Here is a 22,097-nt window from a genome sequence, read left to right as displayed (position 1 = left end):
CCCCAGGCCGAGGCTCGGCAGGAGCCCGGCTGTCCTGGGCCTCTGGCCCCAGGCACTCCCCACAAGTGGCACAAGGGGCACACCCCGCCTGCGTGGCCTGCCCCTCTGTGTCGGGCGCAGGGCGTGGCCCCCGCGTGGGCTCCGTGTCGGCACAGCAGAGGGAGGGAAGGAGGGAGGGAAGGAGGGAGGCAGCCCGGCCTCGTGCACGTCCCTATGGCACTCCCGGTGCGAGGCGGTGGGGGCGTGGCGTCGCGGCCCTGGGGCTGGCGCGGCGCTAGCACGGGCACGGTTTTCTCCCTGCTTCCCCCAGCCGGGAGTGCGGGCCGGATTCGGCTCACTGCGCCTGCGTGCACGCCATAGCGCCTCGCGGCGGCAGGCGGAAGTGAGGGAGGTGGTGTCTGGCGGTGGGGCCCGCGCGCCGGAAGTGACGCTGGGGATGGGCGGGGCCACGGAAGCGGCGGCTGCGCAGGTTCGCCGTAGGCGGGGCCGCAGGGCTCGGCGCGGAGGGCGGGGCGCACCGCTATTTCCGCTTCCGGTCCGTCGCCTCTTTCGGTTGCTTCCCGTGCTCTCGGCGGCTCCCCTCCCCCGCCCGGCTCTCCGCGCCCCTCCTGGGCGCCGGGGCGGCGGGGCCGTCGGCGTGCGGCCGTCCGTGCATCCGCGCGTGCGTCTGAGCGCCGCGCGCCCCGCGACACCGAGGCCGAGCGGGGGCAGGGGGCTGCCCGCCATGACCCCCCGGAGCCCGGCGTGAGGGGGCCGAGGTGAGCGCGGGCCGGGGCGCTCGGGCGTCGGTCGCACGTCGGCCCCGGTCGTCTCCGCGGCCTTTGTGTGTCTGCGCCTGGTCGGCTCGGACCGCCCGCGTCTCTGCGGCGTGTCTCCGGCTGTCAGCGCCCTGTCCCCCGCGGGCCTTCGCCGGTGCCCCGGGGTGGCTGCTCTCCGTATCCGTGTTGGTGTTGTTACAACGCGCCGTCCCTGTGTGTCCGCCCTGGGTCTCGTCCTGTCTCTGCAGTGTCGGTGTCTGACGGTCAGGGTCGGCGTTCGCGTCTCCGCCGGGCTTCCGTGTCTCCAGTGCCCCAGGTGTCTCCCGTTTCCCTGCCTCTGCGCCTCGCGCTCTCCCCTGCCTTGCCGTCCCGCTTTCGTCCTCGCACCCGTGTCCTCCAACCCGACTCCCTCTCCGCAGGTCTGGTGCTCGGTTAGGGTCTGCCTCCTCCCCCAGGTTCCTGAGTCTGGTGTGGTGGCGAAGGGCCCGGCTCTGGAATCAGAGGCACGCTGCCTGCCCGCCTGTGAGACTGGGCAGGTGACTTCCCTTATTTCCAGACCTCGGTTTCCTAGTTTGTAAAATTAGGGTATTCACAGTTCCTACATCCTAGAGCCGCTGTGTATTAACGGAGGTGATGCTGGTAAAGTGCTTAACACTGTCTGGCAGATAGGAAGTAATTAACTAGTGGGAGCTCTCGTTTCCATTATTACTTATAGATTTTCTGTTCCACGCAATAAATGTGCGCTAGCGGTCATTTGAGTACCCCGTGGAGAATTTTGTCATATCATTTGTTCTCTATTTAATAATTATCAATCAACTTATTTTGGAAAACTTAGTCTCATTCTAAGCAGTATCTGTGAAGTCTTAGCTTTGATGCACTAGTTCAGTAGTATTTTTTCTAACACAGTTTAGTATAAATGTGTGGTATTAAGATAGCACATCTTTTGATGTTGCTGTTTGGAAATGTTCTGTTTCTTCTCTGATAATGATAGCATAATAAGTAACGTTATTGAGGATTGAGCTCCTATCTGGGGCATGGTGCCAAGCACTTTATGTACCCATCTTATTTAACCAACAAGCCTGCCAGATAGGAATTCTTTCCTTCGGTCCAGAGTTGAGCAAACTGAATCTCAAGAAGGTTGCTCTGCTGGTAGCTGACGGCCAGGATTTGAACCAGAATTTTGTGTTCTGTCCGTTGTATCTCATTTTTCTTGACTCTTATTTCTCAGTGCCAGGTTACTGCCACTTTTTGTTTTAGGAACCCCTTCTTTTTTCTTTATCCTCCTGCCTCACTGTCTTTCCACGTTTTTGTACCTGTTCCTTGTTGTGTCTTTGTCACACCACGGCTCTGAGTGGGTTCTCTGCCTGGGTTTCCCTGTGCCTCTTTCTCTCCTCGTTTCTCTCGTTTCCTTTCCAGTCAGTCTCCTCTGTATTTGTCATGTCATATCTTCATCTTAGTGTGTCTGGTTGGGCCTGTCTTGGCGCCGTGAGCATCTCTTTTCAACTGTTCACTTTTGTCGCCCAGTGCCTGGCTCTCAGCCTGAGTTCAAGGCAGGGGCCAGCCGCCTACCCTGGGACTCACGTCATGGGAGGGCTCAGTAAATCTCCGTCCGTGGCTTGTTGGAGAGGCCGCGGACCGTGTCTGCTCTGGAACAGGCTGCTCTGGGGATGAGGCCTGTGTCCTGGGGCAAGGGAATCGACCTCTCTGTGCCTCAGTTTTCTTCCGGGGAGGTGGTGGTGAATCATGGAGTTGTGAGGAGTAATTGGGTTCCTCTTGTAAAGCACTTCACAGCACCTGGCGCAGGGCAAGGGCTGTGTAAGTCCTTGCTTTGATCATCATCACTTGCCTGATTCCCACCCTTCTATTACCTTCCCATCTCCCTTCTCTCGGCACAGGTTAATTTAAAAGTACAGTTGTTGAAGTCCAAGTGGTCCTGAGGTTGAGTCTGCGCTGCTTTGCCTGCTGTGTGGCTGAATTATTTGACTTCCATGAGCCCCCTCTCCTCATCTGTTAGAACACCACCCTTGGTGTTAAATGAGATAATGGATGTCTCGTGCTCAGCGCCTGGCACACAGCTGCCGGGCTGTGCTGTTCCTTATCTCTCCTCCTCTGACCCTCTGCTCCCCTACCCTTGGGACTCCATGTCTCCATCTCCTTACTCCCTTCATCAGCCTCCTCCCTGTGTGTTCTTGTTTCTGCCGTGGATTCTGCCCCCTTCCACCCCTGCTCCAGAGGTCTTTCCTGCCCTGCCTCCTTCCCTTCCTTCCGGTGCTGTTTATTGAATAGCTCTTCCGGGCCAGCTCCCTTGATGGGAAGAGCCATGTGCAGACGGACGTGGTCTCTGCCCCCGTGGGGCTCACGAGGCGGCCTTAGGTACAGAATCAGACAAATGAGTCTAAAGTCACGAGGGCCACTGAGTCTACTGACCAGGGCCTGGGGAACGGTGACCGCTGTGTTTGGGTGTTTCAAGATCTGGGAATTTAAGTGGAGCCCTTGGGGTGAGTGGGAGTGACTGGGTGACAAGGGAGAGGAAAACCAGGGGACTGTCTCATGACCTGTGTTCATAGCACACTTCCCACTCGCCGCGTTCTCTCAGGTCTCTGGATTACCGAATGAGGCCCCATTTTACAGAGGAAGAAACTGAGGTGCATCTTGTTCGCGGCCCGCCCAAGGTGGCTGGGCTCGGAAGTGCTGAGCTGGGGCGTGCCCCCCGGGCCTGTGGTCGGCCACTGCACACTCTGCCTCACTGAGCAGGGGCCCCAAGCAGGAAGGAGCTGGGCACGTTTGAGGAACTGAAAGATGGATGGGGTGTCTGAGATGGAGGTTAATCAGGGCCAGAGCCTTCTAGGCTGCAGTTATGACCTCTTCCTCGATCCCGCGGACAGTGGGGGGCCCCAGGAGGGAGGCTGGGCAGCCCCAGGCCCCACTTGTGTTTCCAGCGTTTCTCTCCTCTCCTCAGATGCGGTGACCCACCAGCTCCTGCTGTGGCCTTGATCCTCAAGTCGCCCCATCTCTCCACACCCCGGGGGGCCTGTCCCCCTTGCTGCTGCTGGCCACCATGTCAACCTCGTCGCTGAGGCGCCAGATGAAGAACATCGTCCACAACTACTCGGAGGCGGAGATCAAGGTCCGAGAAGCCACGAGCAACGACCCGTGGGGCCCGTCCAGCTCCCTCATGTCTGAGATCGCCGACCTCACGTACAATGTCGTCGCCTTCTCGGAGATCATGAGCATGATCTGGAAGCGGCTCAACGACCACGGCAAGAACTGGCGGCACGTCTACAAGGTCAGTGCCGGGTCCTCACACTCCGACCCCTCCGTGGGCAGGCGCAGGGCTCGGGTGCGAGCTCGTGGGATGGGGCTTGGGGGCACCTTGCCTGGAGGGGCGCCAGGAGTTGCTCCGCCCTTCTTAGTTATGGAAAGGAGCTGGAGTTCTGTGTCTTTATGTAAAAATCTCTCTTTTGTTCAAGGGAGGCAACAAAAAACTTTTTAGGGATTTTGACCATTGTGACTTAAATTTATTTTTGAAGAAGTGGCACATTCACAAAGTTCATCCACCGAGAAGGCCTGAGTGAGTGCAGTGTCCGTCCCTCTGTGTGCCTGGAGCCCAGTTTTCTCCCTTAGAGGCAGCTGGTGTTCCTAGCCTCTGTGTTTTCCTCCAGGGTGATTTATGCGTGGACGTCCAAGCACACGGGCGGCCCCAGGGAATTTGGGGGGGCCATGGAACTGTTCTGTATCTTCGTTGCAGCGGTGGTTATGCGACCACATGCAGTTATCAGAACTCAGAATTGTACGTAAAAGACTGAATTTTACTGTATGTGTTAAACCCCAATTTGAAAAAGGAAAACGAGACTATATCTTAGAGATCCTTCCCCATCGGGACGTAAAAGATTTGTTGCTTTTTACAAGTGCGTAACAGTCTACTGTAGGGGTTGATTGTAATTGGTGTAACCAGCTACGTGGCAATGGGTTTTTAAGTGGTCTGCAGTGTTTTGCTTTTACAAGTGAGACTGCTGTGAACAGCCTTGTATGTTTGCCGTTTTCTAGAACCGGAATTTATGGGTCGAAGGGCATGTGCATATGTCATTTGATAAATGTGGCCAAAGTGCCCTCCACAGCAGTGGTCTGTCTGCTGTCCCCAGTGATGCGTGCGCACACCCTGATCCAGTGGACAGGCAGAGCGTAGGCGTTAGACAACGGGGACGTGTCTGCGGGCAGCACTCAGTGGGCGGGTTTCCTATTTGCTGCTCTGGGGACCTGGGGGGCCTTCTGTCCCTGCCTCAGGTCAAGAAGCGGCAAAGGGCACAGCCTGGGGCAGGTGGCCAGGCCCCACTTCCAGCGGTGTGGCCTCAGGCCAGTCATGGACTTCCTTCCACGTGAGGGTCTGACGCCGAGGCTGGTGAGTGAGGCTCAGCAGTGTTGGTGAGGCCTCTTCTTTCTTCAGTAGGCATTGGCTGAGGGCCTGCTCTGTCTGTGGCGGTGGACTCGGACTGGGGCCTGCGCTGGCTGGACTCTCCTGCGGAGGTGGGGGTGGGTCCTTCAGTTCTGAGACGAGGAGTCTGACACCAGAGAGGTGGCACTGCTTACGGTGGGAGCAGGGATTTGAGGCCCGTTTGCTCTGGATCCTTTCCATGCCCATCCCGACAAACCAAGATTGGGTCACTGATTCGATTGAGTCATTGTCGAGTCAGTTATTCCATCATTTCACGTGAAGGACGGGGGGCTGTTTGTCCAACTGAGGATCAGGGGAAGGGCGGGGAAGCCTTTGTGTGGACTCGAGGAGGAGGGATGGGGCCTGGAGGGCTTGAAACGGGAGAGAAGCTTGGTGGGGCTGGAGGGACGAGTGTGTGAGGACAAGTGAGTCCTGAGGGGCCCCGGACAGCAGGCTCTCCTTACCATGGCCGGGGAGACACTGCTGTGGACAGAGAACAGTGGGAGGACTTTTCCTGTCTCTGTTTTGCAGGTGAGGAAACTGAGGCACGAAGAGGCTCAGGGCCACCCAGGATGTGGTGGGACTGGGAGGGGAGCCCTGGAGCCTGCCCTCTTGACTCCAGGCTCTGTCACCTGCCTTCTCTGAGGAATGCAGGGTCTCAGTCTCTATTTCTTAAAATAGGGGTCAGCAAACTACGGCCCGTGGGCCAGTGGGCCCAACCTGGCCTTCTGCCTGTTCTGTAAATAAAGCTTTGTTGGCAGCAGCCAGGCCCAGTCATCTGCGGCTGTTTCTGCTCTAGAGCGCAGAGCTGAGCGGTCAGGACAGGGGCCTCATGGCCCGAAAAGCTGGAGTATTTATCATGTGGCCTTTGACAGAGAATGTTTGCTGATCAGCGTTTTAATCTAATACTTGTGTTCTGATGTCCCAGGACGTCCTTGACCACGCTGTTTTAAAACTTAACAGGGACTATTGGGCTGTCCAGTTACCCACTTTTAAAAAAAGTTTTACTCTCTGTTGGGGCCCACATGGTGAGTGTACAACCTGGTTAGCTCTTACCTGTGTGCACACCTGCGTAGCCACCACCCAGATGGAGATAGAGGACGTTTCCCCCCCCCAGGGGGCTCGCTCATGACACCCCTCCCCCAGAGGCACTATGTGTGCCTTTTGTCTGCTGAGATTGTTCTAGAACTTCCTCACGTGGGCGCGTGCGGCACGTGGTCCTTTGTGTCTGCTTCCTTTGCTTTCTGTGGCCTCTGGGAGGTTGACGTGTGTAGCACCCGTTCATTTATTTGTTTTTATTGTTGTGTGTGGTATTCCCATCACATAAACACACCACGGTTTGTACGTGTGCGTTTCACCCTAGGTGGGCGTTTGGGTTGTTTCCGGGTTCACAGTCTTTAACTGTAGTTCTGAAGTCCCAGAGCTCCGAGAACAAGTCTTGATAATTCATTTGGCGCAAGGCCTGGCCCGGCCTGCAGTGAGGTGGTTTATCCTCCTTTGTTGGTCCCATGTAGCCTGGCCGTTGGTATGCCCCCTGGGAGTTCTCCTACGTGTGGTGTCTGTGGTCTTTCTGGTCCGCACTGGGAAGAGTCTGAATTCCAGAACACAGCTGGCCCAGGAGTCTTGGAGCGTGCCTCTCCCTCGGGGGTGATCTCATTCTTTCCTTTCTCCTCAAATGCGTAAACACCTTGGGGGCCAGTTAAAGACTAATTTCTGATTAGGGAGGTAAATACTGTTAACACACCTTCAGGAGGCTGTGCCAGATCCGGGTCTGGCTCCGTCGGAAGGCTGGGGAGACATTTGTGACCCACAGCACGTTCCTTGGCAAGTGTCACAGCGGTTCAGAGAGCTTAGCTGAAATGGCTGGCTCCTCCCGGCGGTGTTTCGTTCTACTGCGGACTGTGGAGCCCTGGTTGGGTTTCGGGGGCTCTGTGAAGCCCCTGGAATCACCCGCAGAGTCTCAGATGTGCCCTTTTCCGTGGACGGCAGCCACGGCCTTCTTCGAGGTCTGCAAGGAGCTGTGACCCTCACTCGCTCCCCGGGCTGCTCTGTAGCCTGGGCCGAGACCACACAGGCCTTCCCTGTGGGTGTTTTCCATTTAATTTTAACTTGTTGAAAAGAGAACTTGTTCTCATGTCATGAGATATGCAGGATACCAGAGGATATTCCTTCCTCCCCGGCCTCTTGTTCCCACTGCTCCCAGCACTCTGTGCCCGTCCCCAGAGAGCCCAGGCCTGGACAGGCCCTGTGGGCATGGTGTTAGCTTCAGAGTCGTCCCGAGTCGTCCTGGTGTGATGTTTTGCACTTGAAATGACGACGTTTTCAAACTTACAGAAGAACAGAGAGAGCACCGTGTGCTAGGTACTCTTGACCGTGATTTAACAAGCCAGCTTTTTTTGGCCACGCTAGTGTAGACTTTAACTGTAAAGAAGCAGAGCCGGGTCTACACCTCTTAGTGATGCCCGGGGGGGGCTGCAGTGACAGCAGCTGCCATTTCCCCTTTTACGTGTTTTTGTGGAGATGTGTGTAGGTCACATGCTGTACAGTTGACCCTCTTAAAGTGTACGGTTCAGCGGCATCAAGCACATTCACATGTTGTGCAACCATCGCCTTTGTCTAGTTCCACAGTATTTTCATGACCCCAGACAGAAACCCTGTACCCATTAAGAGTCATCTCCAGGCCCCCAGCCCCTGGCAATCACAAATCATTTCTGTATGGATTTGCCCCCCCGGACACGTCACATGAATGGAGTCACAGGCTCTGTGCTCTTTCGTGTTTGGCTTCTTTCATTCAGCATCGTCTTTTCATGGTTTATCAAGTGGGAGTGTGTGTCGGTGTGTCATTCCTTTCCGTGGCCGTATAGTACACCATCACGTGGACGGGCACGTGGGTTTATCCACCTGCTGGTGCCCTTTGCGTTGGCACTGGGACTTGAATCGCGTTGGCCGTGTGATTGACCCGGCGTGTCCCCCGCCCTGCAGGCCATGACACTGATGGAGTACCTCATCAAGACCGGCTCGGAGCGCGTGTCGCAGCAGTGCAAGGAAAACATGTACGCGGTGCAGACGCTGAAGGACTTCCAGTACGTGGACCGCGACGGCAAGGACCAAGGCGTGAACGTGCGCGAGAAGGCCAAGCAGCTAGTGGCTCTGCTGCGCGATGAGGACCGGCTTCGGGAGGAGCGCGCCCATGCGCTCAAGACCAAGGAGAAGCTGGCGCAGACCGCCACGGGTGAGGCCCTGCCGCTCAGAAGGGCGTCACCTCCCCTTCCTCACTGTTCCCTCCCGGCCTCGCCCTGCTCATCTCTCTCCTTAGAGCCCCTGATGGCCGAGGATCTGGGCCTCCTCTCCTCCTGTGCAGGTGCCCTGTGTCCCCCCTTCCTGGCCAGCAGGGCCCAGAGTTCCAAATTCAGGCGTTCTCCTCGCTGCTCCCTCCTTTCCCGCTCCTCACCCTGGGGTCTTGGTCCGGCAGGCTCACTTGGGCCCTTCCCTTAGCCTGGAGCCTCCTCTGCAACTCCCTGCCCCTTCCTCTTTGCTGTGGGGCCCGAGAACTGAGAAATGTCGTCCCGTTCACCCACAGATGTTAACCGAGCGCCTCCTAATGCCCAGGTGTGCCCCTGCCCTCACCCTGGGCCCTGGAGCTGCCACATAGGTGCACCCATGGTCCTGTCTGAGAGCGGTCAGTGCCCGAGAGAGAATGTGACCAGAGGGGGCTCCCCAAGATCTGTGGTTAGGGAAAGCGCTCTGAGCAGGAACGTACACATTGGTACCTGAGAGAGCTGTCCTCCTGTCTAGCCATGCCAGGCAGAGGGAGCAGGTGGTGCCAGGGCCCCGAGATGGCTGCATGAGGCACAGAAAGGAGGCCAGTGTGGTGGGCACGGGGGCGTTGGCTGGAGGCAGAGCCTACAGGGCCTGCTCTTGAGAGTTTTAAAAAGTTGTCTGTAGGTGGTGAACTCCGTTTGGTGGGGGCTGACCAGCATTTAAAAAAAGCATTTGAAATGGAGGAAATAGAAAATCAGAGTGCGGCCCACATTGTGAGGCCGAGCTGGGTCTCGTGAAATGTGCCACGTTACAGACAGCCAGGCGAGTCTTGAGTGGTGCTGGGGAAGGCGTCTTATCCTGGGAGGGGGTGTGTGTCACAGCTAAAACATTCCAGACATGGTGTCCTGAGCGCAGCGGGAAGTCGTCGGCAGGAAGGTTCAAGTCTGATTACTGCCCTGAGCTGGGCCTGGCCGCCCACGGACTGGGGCAGGGGAAGCGGGCAACATTTAGGAGACAGGTGAGGTTTTCCTGGTGATAGGAGATGTGTCTTAGCGGGTGGTGGTCGGGATGGAGAGAAGTGGGAGGATGAGCCTTACCTGGAGGCAGAGCTGCCTGGGCCTGCAGGACGAACCAGCTGCAGCAGGAGGGAGCCCTGACCCCCAGGAGCCTGGCCTGGTGGGGAAGGCTGGGCCTTCTGCAGGACCCGTCACGCCTGGGTCGCTGTCTGGTTCCCCTGCTTAGGGACGTCAGGGACACCGCTGTGGGCGTGAGGCTCATCCTTGCCCAGGGCCACGGAAGACGGCACTTCAGGCAGAGGGAGGGGGTGTGAAGTAGAGAGAAGGAAGCTGGGACACACTCAGGCGGCGCAGGAGCTGAGGGCTGTGAGAGAAGAGGGCGTGTTAGCGGGGACCTCCCGGAGCGGGGGTCCTGGACTGGCCTCTGGTGGCTGGCGGGTCGCTGTTTCGCCCTCAGCGGTTGCCTCCTTCACAGCCACTGGACTCGGCCCCTGTGTAAATGAGTGAGTGGGCCTGGCTCTGCACCCCTCCAACTTCATTCTCAGCCCCTGAATTCTTAATTTTCTGTACTTTTTACATGTGTTGACATGTTATTCATCTTTTGCTTTTTTTCTTCCCCCAACTACTTAAAAACGTGAAACCGTTTTTTGGCTCATGGGCTGAGCAGAGCAGGTGGCTGTCAGGCTGGGCATGGCTGTGGGCCCCGGTTTGCCAACCCCACTCTGGAGTGCATCCCTGAGATGCTGAGAGGGGCCGAGGGGGCACATGGAGCTCTGAGGCCCCGCTCCCGGTGTTGGGTGGGTGAGGGCGGTGCTGCCTTGGTGCCGTTATTTACCCACGAAGTGAGAGGCCAGGTGGGAGGAGCAGGGTGGTCCCGTTAGCTCAGGTGGTCCTCCGCCTGTGTTAGCCTCACCTACTCCCCCTTTTGTCCGTTCAGTCAGTCAGACCCCTTCCTTCCCATTCTCTCTCCATCCCTTCCTCATTGGTCCCTGCGGCCAGTCGCCCCTTGTCCCAGCCGTGCCTGAGACGGGGCTGGGAGCCAGGGATTCAGGTGCTATCCTCCCTGATGCCTAGCCAGTCCCTGCCAGAGCTGTACTTTTCCGCCAGCCCTGGAAACTGAGACCCTGGTCTCCCCACCTGGGGCGTGCTGGGAGCTTTCCCGGCCTGGGACCAGGGAGGAGGACCTTTGTCCCCGTGGGGCCCTGTGACAGGCCCCAAGGCACCAGGGAGCCCTCACCCTGATGTAGTGCGGGAACCTAGGGCACAGGCTCAGAGGTTCCTGAAGCCCCTCCCTCTTTATCAGCAGACTTTTGCTCCTGGGCCAGCAGGGCTGTCTTTCCCTGACCCCTGGCCTCCTTGGCTGGGACTGCCCTCCCCCTCCCTCCCCCACTGGGGGCCGGATAGATGCAGGGAGCCCAGCTCACTGTCCCCTCCCTCGGGACCATGGGACCCTGCACTCCTCACCCCTTCTGTCCTGAGGAACTTGGTGTCTGGGTCCTCAGGGGGGTCTTGGAGGGGGAGGGCCAGGCCCGAGGGGATTGGGGGATCTCAGACTCTGCCAGCCTGGAAGCGGAAGCCTGGTTGTCTGGGCTGTGGGGTTCCCTTCTCCCCCTGCTGTCGGCTCACCGACTCTCCCCCTGCCAGCCTCTTCGGCAGCCGTGGGCTCGGGGCCCCCGCCCGAGGCAGAGCAGGCGTGGCCGCAGAGCAGCGGGGAGGAGGAGCTGCAGCTGCAGCTGGCCCTGGCCATGAGCAAGGAGGAGGCCGACCAGGTACCAGGGCCTGGTGGGGCGTGGCGCCGTGGGGCTTGACTTTTGTTTTGCCATCCCATTTCCATGCCTCACCACCAGCCCCGCCTGCCCCTCCGTCCTCTCCCAGCTCTGACTTGATCTCTGCATCTCTCTGCCTCCCATCTCTGCTTCTCTGCTCGCCCCCTGATCTGGTCTTCTCCTTCTGCCCTCATCCTGGGGATTCCCCTGCCCCTCCTCTCCTGGACACCTGCTTGTCCTGCCCCCACCCTGCTCCTGCCCCACACTTGTGTCTGTTCTGTCGCTGCCCGCCCCTCACCAGTTTGAGTGACCATCTCTCTGTCCAGCCCTGGCTCTGTGTGTGTGTGTTTCTGTCTCTCTCTCTCCTCCCACCCCCCTCGGCCTGCTGCCCTGCCCCCGCCCATCCCCTCACACTCTCTCTCCCCCAGCCCCCGTCCTGCGGCCCCGAGGATGACGTCCAGCTCCAGCTGGCCCTTAGTTTGAGCCGTGAGGAACACGATAAGGTCAGAGCAGCCTCCCTGCCCGCCCATGCTCTCCACAGACCCTCCCCAGGTCCTTGCCCCCTTGCACCTTCCTGAAGGGCCCCTGCCCCCACCCCCTCGGCCCGTCTGGAGTTCACACAAGTTCACACCGCAGCATTTTTAGCTGTAGGACTTTGTATCAAGCAGGTCCTCAGATGTACCCCTGGTCTGTGAAGCAGATGCCTGGCAGCTTCTCCGGGTGGTGAGGGGGTCCTTCCCTCTCCCTCCCTCACAGCCCAGGGCTTGGTCATTTCCACCCAGTGCAGAAAACACCTGGGTCAGAAACCCAGGTAGAAGGGACCATCCTCCCATGGTCCCCTGCTTCCCAAGCCTGTCAGAGCAGCGCCTGGCCTGGCCTGTCCCCCCATGCCACCCCCGAGTTCTCATCCCCCAGGCCGCACACTCTTCCCTGTCCCCTGCCGTGCGACCCTGTGTCCCACCCCATCTCACACATTGTCCACATCCCATTTTTAATTTGCAGCCATTGTCTAGGTGGGAGAAGGTTCTCGGGGTTGTCCAGTTGGGAGGGATGGGGGCAGCATGTGCTCCATTGCTCAAATTCTGATCCTCCCTCTATGGCCTGCTTCCACGGCCCACACAGGAAGAGCGGATTCGCCGCGGGGATGACCTGAGGCTGCAGATGGCCATAGAAGAGAGCAAGAGGGAGACTGGGGGCCAGGAGGAGGTGAGTGTGGCAGGCCTGCCCTCCGGGCACTGTCCTGTCCGCCTGCGCTCCTTGGCTCTGTCACCCGCTGTTCCTCCTGCCCGCCGGGGCCTCCTCTCCGCGGCTGTGTGAGGACAGGGAGGCGCGCAGAGCAGGCCCGGGCACAGTGGGTGCGGGGCGTGCCTCCAGTCCCCCAGAGGAGACAGACAGATGGCGTTTCAGCGGCTTTTCAGGTTCCCGCAGTGGGTGTCAGCCTCCACAGCCCACAGCTTCCGCACTTCTCTCGGCTCTGGCTGGACAGTGCTCCGCCCCACGTGTCAGGGCTGAGGTCACTCACACAGCCAGGACGTCCAAGCAGGGCTTGTTCTCTGTCCTCTTCCCGTGGCCTCGCACTGGTCGCTATGGGTGTCCCGAGTGTCTGCAGAGCACAGCCGTCCTCCCGGATGGTAGATGTGGGTCACAAGGCTGGCCCAGGTTCAAGGGGTGGGGACGCAGACCCCGTCCTGTGGGGGCAGCAGACAGCTCGTGGCCGGCTGATCAGCCACAGTAGGGCTGTCTTGGTAGAAAAGCCGGTTCAGGCCTGCTCGGCCAGAACAGCTCGGAAGGGTCCCGGAGGAAGACGGCCCTAGGGCTTCGGGGCCTCACTCCATCCTGGGGAGGCGGTGTGGGTGGGTGGGTGTCACCTCCACATCCAGACGGAGAGGGGCTCTGGCCCTCCCCCAGGACACGGGGAGATGGTGTGTACATGTGTTGGTGCATGTGCAGGGCTGGCAAGCCTGGAGCATGCAGTGATGTGAAACGTGTGCTGGGCCTCAGGCCAGGGGTGTTCAGGGTGACCTGGGATCGCCCAGCCAACTTAGGTGGGCGGGTCAGCAAAGGCTTCCTAGAGGTGTGGGAACAGTGCATGCGGGGCTGGGAGGGGCTGCCTTGGCCCCTGTCCTCACTGTGTTTGTTCAGGGGCCCTGGGGGCAGCAGTGGGCATTGGGCAGGTGATGTGGAAGGGCCGCCTCGCTGCTCTGCGGAGAGTGGATGCAGGGGCAAGGGCAGGAGGAGGCCGGGGTGGGGCTCTGGGTGTGTTGGTGGAGGACTGGGCCAGAGCACATGCGAGAGGCAGACAGAGTGGGAGTGGGCTGGAGAAGTGGGTGGCAGGGCCTCTGCCTCCTGTCTCGCGGTTCACGGACGCCCTGTCCCCTGGCGGTCCCTACCTGGCTGTGGGGCTACCTGACATCCCAGCTTCCACTTCCCTCCCTTGTTCTGCGGCTGTCGCCTTGTCATGGCCTTCTCTCTGAGTCCTAGGGTCTGTCCCACTTGCCCATTCATGCTTTCTCTCTTTTCTCCACCACAGTCGTCCCTCATGGATCTCGCCGACGTCTTCACGGCCCCAGCTCCTCCACCGGCCTCGGACCCCTGGGGGGGCCCAGCGCCCATGGCCGCCACTATCCCCATGACTGCCCCCACCTCGGACCCTTGGGGGGGACCCCCTGTCCCTCCGGCTGCTGATCCCTGGGGTGGTCCTGCCCCCACACCAGCCTCCGGGGATCCCTGGAGGCCAGCTGCCCCCTCAGGGCCCTCGGTTGACCCTTGGGGTGGGACCCAGGCCCCCGCGGCTGGAGAGGGGCCCACGCCTGACCCGTGGGGGAGCTCAGACGGTGAGTGCCAGCCACCTGCCTTGGCCCCCAGGTCCAGTGTGCTGTCCTGGGTATGCCCTGCGGTGGGGGCAGACACAGCCAAGTGGGTGACAGGCAGCTGTGGGGGTGCTGTGGGGGCTCTGAGGAGGAGAGGGTCAGATCAGACACCCCAGAGGAGGGTGGGGGAGGGAGGCCTTGAGGGACAGCAGGAAGGACACTGTGGGATGTGGCTGGGAAAGGCTGCTGGGCCAAGTCTGAGCGGGGCGGCTGGTCATGCTGGGGGCATGCAGGCTGTGAAGGGGCTGGGTGTCCGGCAGGGACTTCAGGGAGCGCAGTGGGGGGCCTTGGGGGTTTGAGCATGCTGGGCAGGGAGCAGTGTAAGCGCCCGTGACTGGTATGGGGGGACAAGGTGGGAGAGGCTGGCTGGGGCTGGGCCTGAAGCCTCTGGGATGCCCAGCTGCGGGGCCCTGGCAGTCCTCAAGGCATCGGGGGATGGCAGGGCGGGTCTTCTGGGGGAGAGGCGGGCCTGGAAGTGGGGCTGTTTGTGAGCAGCCACAGATCCAGAGGAGACAAAGCCCCAACTGCCCGGCAGGTGAGGCCGCCAGCCTCTCACTTGCCTCCTTCCTCACCCAGGTGGGGCCCCAGTCGGCGGACCCTCGGCCTCTGATCCCTGGGCCCCGGCCCCTGCCTTCTCAGATCCCTGGGGGGGGTCACCTGCCAAGCCCAGCACCAATGGCACCGCAGGTACTAGGTGGGCGCAGGGAATGGGCTCGAGTGTGTGAGTGCACGTGAGCATGAGAGCAGTCTTGTCGCCTGAGTCCTGAGTGGGGGAGGGGCCCGAGGCCTGGCCTGGAGTGGGTGGGGTGGGAGGCAGGCCCCCTGGGGGAGCTGAGTGGACGTCCTGACCTCTACAGCAGTCGGGGGGTTTGACACGGAGCCTGACGAGTTTTCTGACTTCGACCGACTGCGCACGGCCCTGCCGCCCTCCGGGAGCAGCACGGGTGAGCCCCCCACCCCGCCCTAGGCCCCCAGGCGCCTGGCTCCTCAGGAGACCCCGTTCCGTAGCCTGGGTGCCGCAGGTTAAGGGCTCAGTGGGAGAGAACGAAGTCCTGGGGCAGACCCCACGTCCATTGATGATCCACTCTTTAAAAAGAAATTTTTAATTTTGTTTCAAAATAATTCAGACTTAGAGAAAGTTGTAAAAATAGTACAAAAAATTCCCTTCCTCGAGTTTCCCAAAATGCTGACCTCTGATCTATCTCTGTACCCCGGAACATTTGAGTGCGTGGCAGACCCCCAGGCACTTCTGTGCCTGTTTCCGAGAGCCAGGCCGGCTATGCCGTGTGTCACCAGCCGTGCGGTGACTGGACGGGGGTGGGGGCAGTGCTCCCTTTCCTCACCACCCCCCCAGCGTCTCAGGGCCCAGGGCCCTTTCTTGCCTGGAGTCCCGTCCACAGTGGACGTGTGGACGTCCTGGCGCCCCTCTTCCGGGGCGGTTCAGCACCTGTTTTCCGGCAGGGTCTTCGCGGTGTTGGCAGCTCTCATCGCAGCCTCTACCAGGAGACATGCAGTATCTGTTCCCACCACTGGTGACGTTTCCTTCGGTCCCCTTTTTTTCTTTTCGAGTGAAGCGGACTTGTATGGAAGCAGAAGTACCTGGGGACCGATGAGGGCCCTCGCCGCGCAGGGAGGAGCCGTGGCACCAGGCAGCCCTCCTCCATCGTCCCAGTATGACCTTAAATTACCATTCAGTCTGCAGTCTGCATTCGTGCAGGTTTTTTTTTTTTTTTTTTTCCATACAAATTTGTGCTTTTTTCCAACATTAGATAGGATTCTTAAATCTGTTTACAAAAAAAAAAATCAGACCTCAAACTAGCAAATGTCATCAGTGACCCGGGCTTGTGGGCGCCTGCCACCGTTTCCCCGCCATGCGGTTTCTGTGGGATTGGCACTGGTGAGGTTTTTGTGGGATTGTGAACATCCTGTAAGCAGTCTGTCATGCTTCCTTTCGCCGCTGACTTCGGCCTGTTGGTGGTTCCTCTGCTCACTTACTGCCCTGGAGGTTGTCACATAGCGTTCCTTCGACGTTTGTCCTTGGCATCAGACTCACCTGGTTGGACCCTGGGCTCTGCCACAGGGTGCTGCAGGCCTCCTTTCTAAGGCAGCCCCCACGCCCTTCTGCCCCTTGAGCCTCTTCTCTGGCTCCTTCCAGGGGAGCTGGAGCTGCTTGCTGGAGAGGTGCCCGCCCGCAGCCCTGGGGCGTTCGACATGAGTGGGGTTGGGGGCTCTCTGGCTGAGGCCGTGGGGAGCCCCCCGCCTGCAGCCACCCCAACCCCCACGCCTCCCACGAGGAAGACGCCGGAGTCATTCCTGGGGCCCAATGCAGCCCTCGTTGACCTGGACTCACTGGTGAGCCGGCCGGGCCCCATGCCGCCAGGAGCCAAGGCCTCCAACCCCTTCCTGCCGAGCGGTGAGTGTGGCCTCCCAGAGCAGGGACGCCGGTCCTGCCGTCTGACCTCCTACCCAGGCAGACCCCCTGACTCTGCTCTGTGCATTTCTGTCCTCTTCTCTCCCTGCAGGAGCCCCGGCCACTGGCCCCTCCATCACCAACCCCTTCCAGCCTGCACCCCCTGCGACACTCACCCTGAACCAGCTCCGCCTCAGCCCCGTGCCCCCAGTCCCTGGAGCGCCACCGTCGTACATCTCTCCCCTTGGTGGGGGCCCTGGCCTGACCCCCATGATGCCCCCAGGCCCCCCAGCCACCAACACTAATCCCTTCCTCCTATAATCCAGGGCAGGAGGGGGACTCGGCCTGGCCCAGCCTCCCCCGTGTCTGCTCCCTGGGAGACCAGTGTTGTGAGTGCATGTGAAGCGGGGGACTCTGCCCCTACCCCAGCACCCTTCCCCTCCTGGGGCCCACTCACACTACACCCTCTTCCCACGTTCCCCTGCCCCACTTCCCCGGGGAGAAACTGGACAAGGGGGATGGGGAGGGGTGCTGGACAGAGGAGGACCCTTTCCCATGGCATTAGAAAGGGGAGGACAGCTGGGGGCCCCCGCTCTTCCCCCTCTCTCCAGCTCCTGGTGGGCCCCTCAATCAGTGTTTGAGCCTCCTTCCCCTCATGCACCCCTCGGTGAATCCTTGGTGATGATTTTGGTAACTTCGGGAATAAATGGCAATTCTCATGGGCGTGGCTCCCCCAAGTCCCATTCATGGTTCACGAGACCCTCTTAATCTGGGGGACCCAGGGCTCCCAACCCACTGGCCTCTTAGGTGTGGCTGGGAGCCAGCGCCTCCTTCTGAGAAGCCTTGATTTCCCCAAACTCAGCTTCCAGGGGGTAGGCTGTGTTGGGGGCAGGAGCTCTGAGAGCCTGTCCCAGCTTCAGCCCGCTCAGGGCCAGACACTCACCCCTTAGGAGGGTTAGGAGGCGACCCGGACACTTGGGGCTCAGGGGGCCCACTGGAGAGCTGATGCGGTCCTTGGGTTCGGGGACTTCAGACAGATGTTTGTGGACAGTGGACACCATGTTGAGGTGAGGGGGTCCAGGGTTCAGTGAGACATCCGTAAGAATGGTGACAAGTGACTGCTGAGAAATGGCGTGTACTCAGCACACGCGGTACCACTGTCAGCTCTGTGCCCACTGCAGGGCCCTCGTCCACCCACACCCACCACAGGTGCAGCTGGTCCACCCAGCATCCTTGGAAACCTCAGTCAGCCTCTGCTGGTGGAGCTGAGAGGACCACCAGGGGCCATGTGTTTGTCATCTGTGTTCCTTCTCTGTGCTGGACCCCAGTGAATCCACAGATCACCCAGCAAGGTGGGTGCCGCTGTTATCTCCACGAACAGCTGGACATCAGTTTGTTCCAGGCCCTGCAGTTCAGGGGCCTCAGTGATGGGGGCCCCTCCGTGTGGGGCCTCCTTCCCACATGCCTGGAGTCAGGTCTTGACAGCAGGATTCATTCCCTCAGTGAATCCTTTTACACCTCGGGCTCCCAGGCCTGGGGGAAGGCTGTGCTGGAGCCTGGGCACCCTGGGTCAGCTAGCCTGCCTTCTTGCCCAGGAGCTGCTGTGGGCAGGAGGCGAGGGGCAGGCAGGTGCAGACCTCCAAGTCACGGGCCCAGAGGCTGCACCGAGGCCGACTCCAGGAGCCCCCTCCCGCAATGATCAGGGCTGACCATGTCTCCGGGGTAGGTGGCTGACCTGAGGGGGGTGGCCATGGGGATGGTGGCCCCCAGACGGATCGTAGAGCAAGAGTGAGTGTGCATAGGTGAAGGTGACGGTCAGACTTCCTGTCCCTGCTGGGGGTGGACGGGTCAGGAAGGGCTCCTCCTGCAGACCAGGGGTGATGGAGGGCTGGGGCGCTGGACAGACAGAGTGGGTGACTCCTTCATCCAGAAGAGGACAGGGGCCCAGGGATGCTGGAAGCACATGGGGTCAGTTAAGGATTCAAGGTGCCAGGAGACTGTCTCAGTGGCTTAGGGGAGGGGTGGCTGCCTCTTGTGCACCCAAGATGGGGGACCCTCCCCCTTCCAGACTGTAAGTCAGACCCTCAGTTCACTGAATTAAGCACATGTTTTATTATTTCATGCCTTGGAGCCGTCCTTCCACTTCTGTCCACAGAAGCAGAGGAGGACGATAACATAAAATGTCCTACTTTGGTTTCCTCTAGTGGAGGGGTAAAGGTTAGACTTTAGTTCTCTCTTCAGTTTCCTTATTTGTCAAAATGGAGAAGACAATAAAAAACAACAAAACTCAGACCAGCACCCACATAAGTTAAATTAGGGGCTTAATCTCAGTATTCTCTCTTAGGCATCTTCCTTTTCATTCCTTACAGTATGAAATACACAGTAGCTCTGAAAATCTTGAGTCTTCTCATATATTCTCATTTCCAGAATATTCTGGCTACCACTTCTCAACTGGAGCTGCCATTTAAGGGTCCCTCCCCATTAAGCCTGAGCACCTGGGTTTGCACTGAATGTTGAATGAATGCAGTCATTCATTCCTGCTTCATTAGTTCACTCTTGCTGTATATGCTTCAGTCTCTTCTTTCAAGGGCAAGTGTGTCTCCAGGGCCCTGGGAGTCAGATGTCGGGCTCTGGGCTGAGCTGCTTGGGCCCTTTGTGGGTGCTGGGGAGGGTCCTGTGGGCGCCATTCTGACCGGGGCATCTGTTCCTGGGGGTTGAAGTGGACAAGCTTCTACCAAGGTTTCCTGCTGGAGGCCATGGCGGGAGGGCCTCTGGGTTCTGCCCGGATTTAGGGTCTGGGAGCTGGTCAGGGAGGGAGCCTGTGGGTCTGGGACCAGTAGGTGGCGCCAGAGACCAAGGCCTGGTCCCCATCTCCCCGGTTGAGTGGCCTTGGCTGTTGCTCAGGAAATCGCAGCCACCAGCACTGGACAGGCCTCCAGAGTGCTTTACTCCCACAGGACACACTGACACACGTGAGCTCGCTCACCCCACCCACACTCTCACACGCGCCATCACGCTCTCATACAGACCTTCCCTCTCATGTACGTGTTCTAGAGTGTTCTCTCACATGCAGCTGCACACACGCACCTTCTCATGTGAGTGTGCACACTTGTGACTGCCCCGGCTGCACACGCTCACAGGTTTTCAGTTTCACCCTGTCTCTCCATTGTTCCCACACAGAAACCACCTCAGACACACGCCCCCCCCCCCCCACCAGCCAGCCCCTCCTGTGTCTCACATTTCCCTTAAAGCAGAAATGCTTTCTCTCCTTCAGACTCATCTGCTCTCTCGTTGTAGATGCCTGTCGTCTCTGGTTGGTCCCCCAGGGCTGTCCTCCCTGCCACATGGGACCCAGTGCCCCCTTCTTGACATCTTGTGCAACTTGCCTTTCACTGTGTGGGAGGGAATCCCACCCACATCACATGATGCCGCAACTCAGGGGTCAGCAAACTAAGGCTCCAGGTTTGCTGCTTGTTTTGTTAAGGTTTTATAGGAGCTCAGCCTCTCTCATTTCCTACTGTCTGTGGCAGCTCCCTAACAGAGGCAGCGTGAAGTAGCTGTGACAGACCGTGTGGCCTGCGAGCCTAGATGTTTCACTATCTGACTCTAAGAAAGTCTGCTCACTGCAACTCCTTGTGCTCTGGGGCACTTCCTGTGCCCACCACCCACCCCACCTGCAAGCCCATAGTGCCCCCATCCCCGGGGACAGCCACACACTGCCCATGGGTTTCCAACAGGCTTTCCATCGAGACATTGTTCTTTTTGCTGCCTTTTATTTCCTATTGAGCAAGTCTTCATGTTTTTTTTTTTTTTTTTAATTTTTAGGGCTAATTCTTTTATGTTTCGTTCACACTCTTGTAGTTCAGTTGGCATATTTATAATTTCAAGAGCACTGTTTACTGATTACTCCTTAAAATACAACTTTAATGAACAGTTTCAAGCACACAAAATTATAGAGAATGGTACTGTCACCCCACCCACACACTTTGGGAGCAACTTGTCTACTTTCAACCATCATTTACCTTGAGTAGATCTAGTTTGATTTAAACCTGAGCACAGTCCCCTCCCTGGAAAATTTTAAAGTGATAATTATTCTCTGGCTAGGAACAGTGGGGTGTTACTGTTACAAGATAGACTATGTTGCATTTCTGGGGGAAAACGTTGCAGCAATTAACCCAATGTGTTCGAAGGGGAATGAATACTAGGGGCAGAGCTCATGGTATGACGGCTGCAGAATCGCTTCTGTGTTTCCTTGAGGAATGTTCCAACTGACCACTTCAAATTTCCTCCCTCTAATTGCACACCAAACCTAATAAAGCATCACTAACTCCAAGCATTGTAAAGGAAATAGTGATCATTTGAGAGTGTGATCAAAACAGAAATGTTAAAAATGGCCCCGTGGTGGATGTGGCTGGACCTCCACTCAGATCCCCTCTACCTGGGTGGTGCCCTCAGCCCCACCTGCAGGGACAGACTCTCCAGTCTCTAACGAACTGCCCTGGGCTGACAGCAACGTTCTGACAAACTCCAGAATGGGAGGAAATCTTCATGAATCTTATAATGATAAGGGATCAATACCCAAAATATATCAAGTACTCCTCAAACTAACAACAAAAGACAAACCAATACAAAGATGGGCAAAGGACTTGAATACGCATTTTTCCAAAGATACGCAAACTGCCAATAAGTCTATGAAAAGATGCTCAACATCATATGTTATTGGGAAAATGCAAATCACACCACAATGGGATCCCACTTCACATTTGCTATGGTGGGTATTACAGCAATCCCCAAATGGAAAAAAACGTGTTGGTGACGATGTGGAGAAACTGGAACCCTTGTGCATTGCTGGTGGGAGTATAAAATGATGCAGCAGCTGTGGAAACAGTTTGGTGATTTCTCAAAAGGGTACACATAGAACTAACATACAGCACAGCAATTTCACTCCTAGGTAAATATCCAAAACAATTGAAAGCAGGGATATGACAGATATTCGTACAGCTATGTTCATAGCAGTGTTATTCACAATGGCCAAAAGGTAGAAACAACCCAAGTGTCCATCAATGTGAAAGAATAAACAAAATGTTGTATACACATAGAATGGAATAGGTTTCAGCCATGAAAGTGAATGAAATTTTGGTATATGCTACAACATGGAATGATCTTGAAAACATTATGCTTAGTGAGATTTGGCGGACACAGAGGAACAAATAACTGTATGACCTCACTTATATGAAGTACCAAAGGCAGGCAAATTCCTAGAGACAGTAGAGTAGAGGATGTCTTGGGCTGGGAGGAGAAACAAAATGTGGTGGTTATTTTACTGGGCGCCAAGTTTTTGTTGGACATGATGAAAAAGACTTGGATGCAGATAGGGGTGATGGTTGCACAGCATTGAATGTGTTTATTGCCACTGAATTGTATGCTTGCAAATAGTCAAAATCATGAATGGTGTTATGTATATGTTATAACAATAAAAAAGTTTATGAAAATGGGTAACTGGTAAGTGAGTAAACAGAGTAATCATGGATGGTGTAGAAGCTGACTTGTATATATTTACCCTTTCGACAGTGATTTCAACAAT

At 57.8% G+C, this 22,097-nt stretch overlaps 1 protein-coding gene across 4 annotated transcripts; it reads left to right on the top strand.

The window, feature by feature from the left end:
- The first annotated feature begins 553 nt into the window (after nucleotides 1-553).
- On the top strand, nucleotides 554-17,236 carry EPN1 (epsin 1). 4 transcript variants are annotated; one of them, XM_004439094.3, is made up of 11 exons: nucleotides 556-758; nucleotides 3,718-4,044; nucleotides 8,173-8,422; nucleotides 11,112-11,236; nucleotides 11,662-11,736; nucleotides 12,356-12,439; nucleotides 13,764-14,067; nucleotides 14,680-14,790; nucleotides 14,961-15,047; nucleotides 16,259-16,516; nucleotides 16,626-17,236. In XM_004439094.3, exons 2-11 carry the CDS (start codon nucleotides 3,817-3,819, stop codon nucleotides 16,832-16,834), a joined length of 1,731 nt encoding a protein of 576 aa, XP_004439151.1. In that variant the 5' UTR covers nucleotides 556-758; nucleotides 3,718-3,816; the 3' UTR covers nucleotides 16,835-17,236. The 4 variants fall into 4 exon arrangements, with proteins under 4 accessions (XP_014649843.1, XP_087277201.1, XP_004439151.1 ...); XM_087421074.1 differs by lacking the exon at nucleotides 556-758 and adding an exon at nucleotides 1,052-1,074; XM_014794357.2 differs by lacking the exon at nucleotides 11,662-11,736 and having other exon boundaries at nucleotides 554-758.
- The last annotated feature ends 4,861 nt before the right edge of the window (nucleotides 17,237-22,097 follow it).

Source organism: Ceratotherium simum, chromosome 33 (genome assembly GCF_057802395.1).
Source record: "Ceratotherium simum simum isolate JZ-2026a chromosome 33, ASM5780239v1, whole genome shotgun sequence".
Classification (NCBI taxonomy): Eukaryota; Metazoa; Chordata; class Mammalia; order Perissodactyla; family Rhinocerotidae; genus Ceratotherium; species Ceratotherium simum.
The sequence above is the reverse complement of the archived record's forward strand: the minus strand, read 5'-3'. Positions and strand labels throughout refer to the sequence as shown.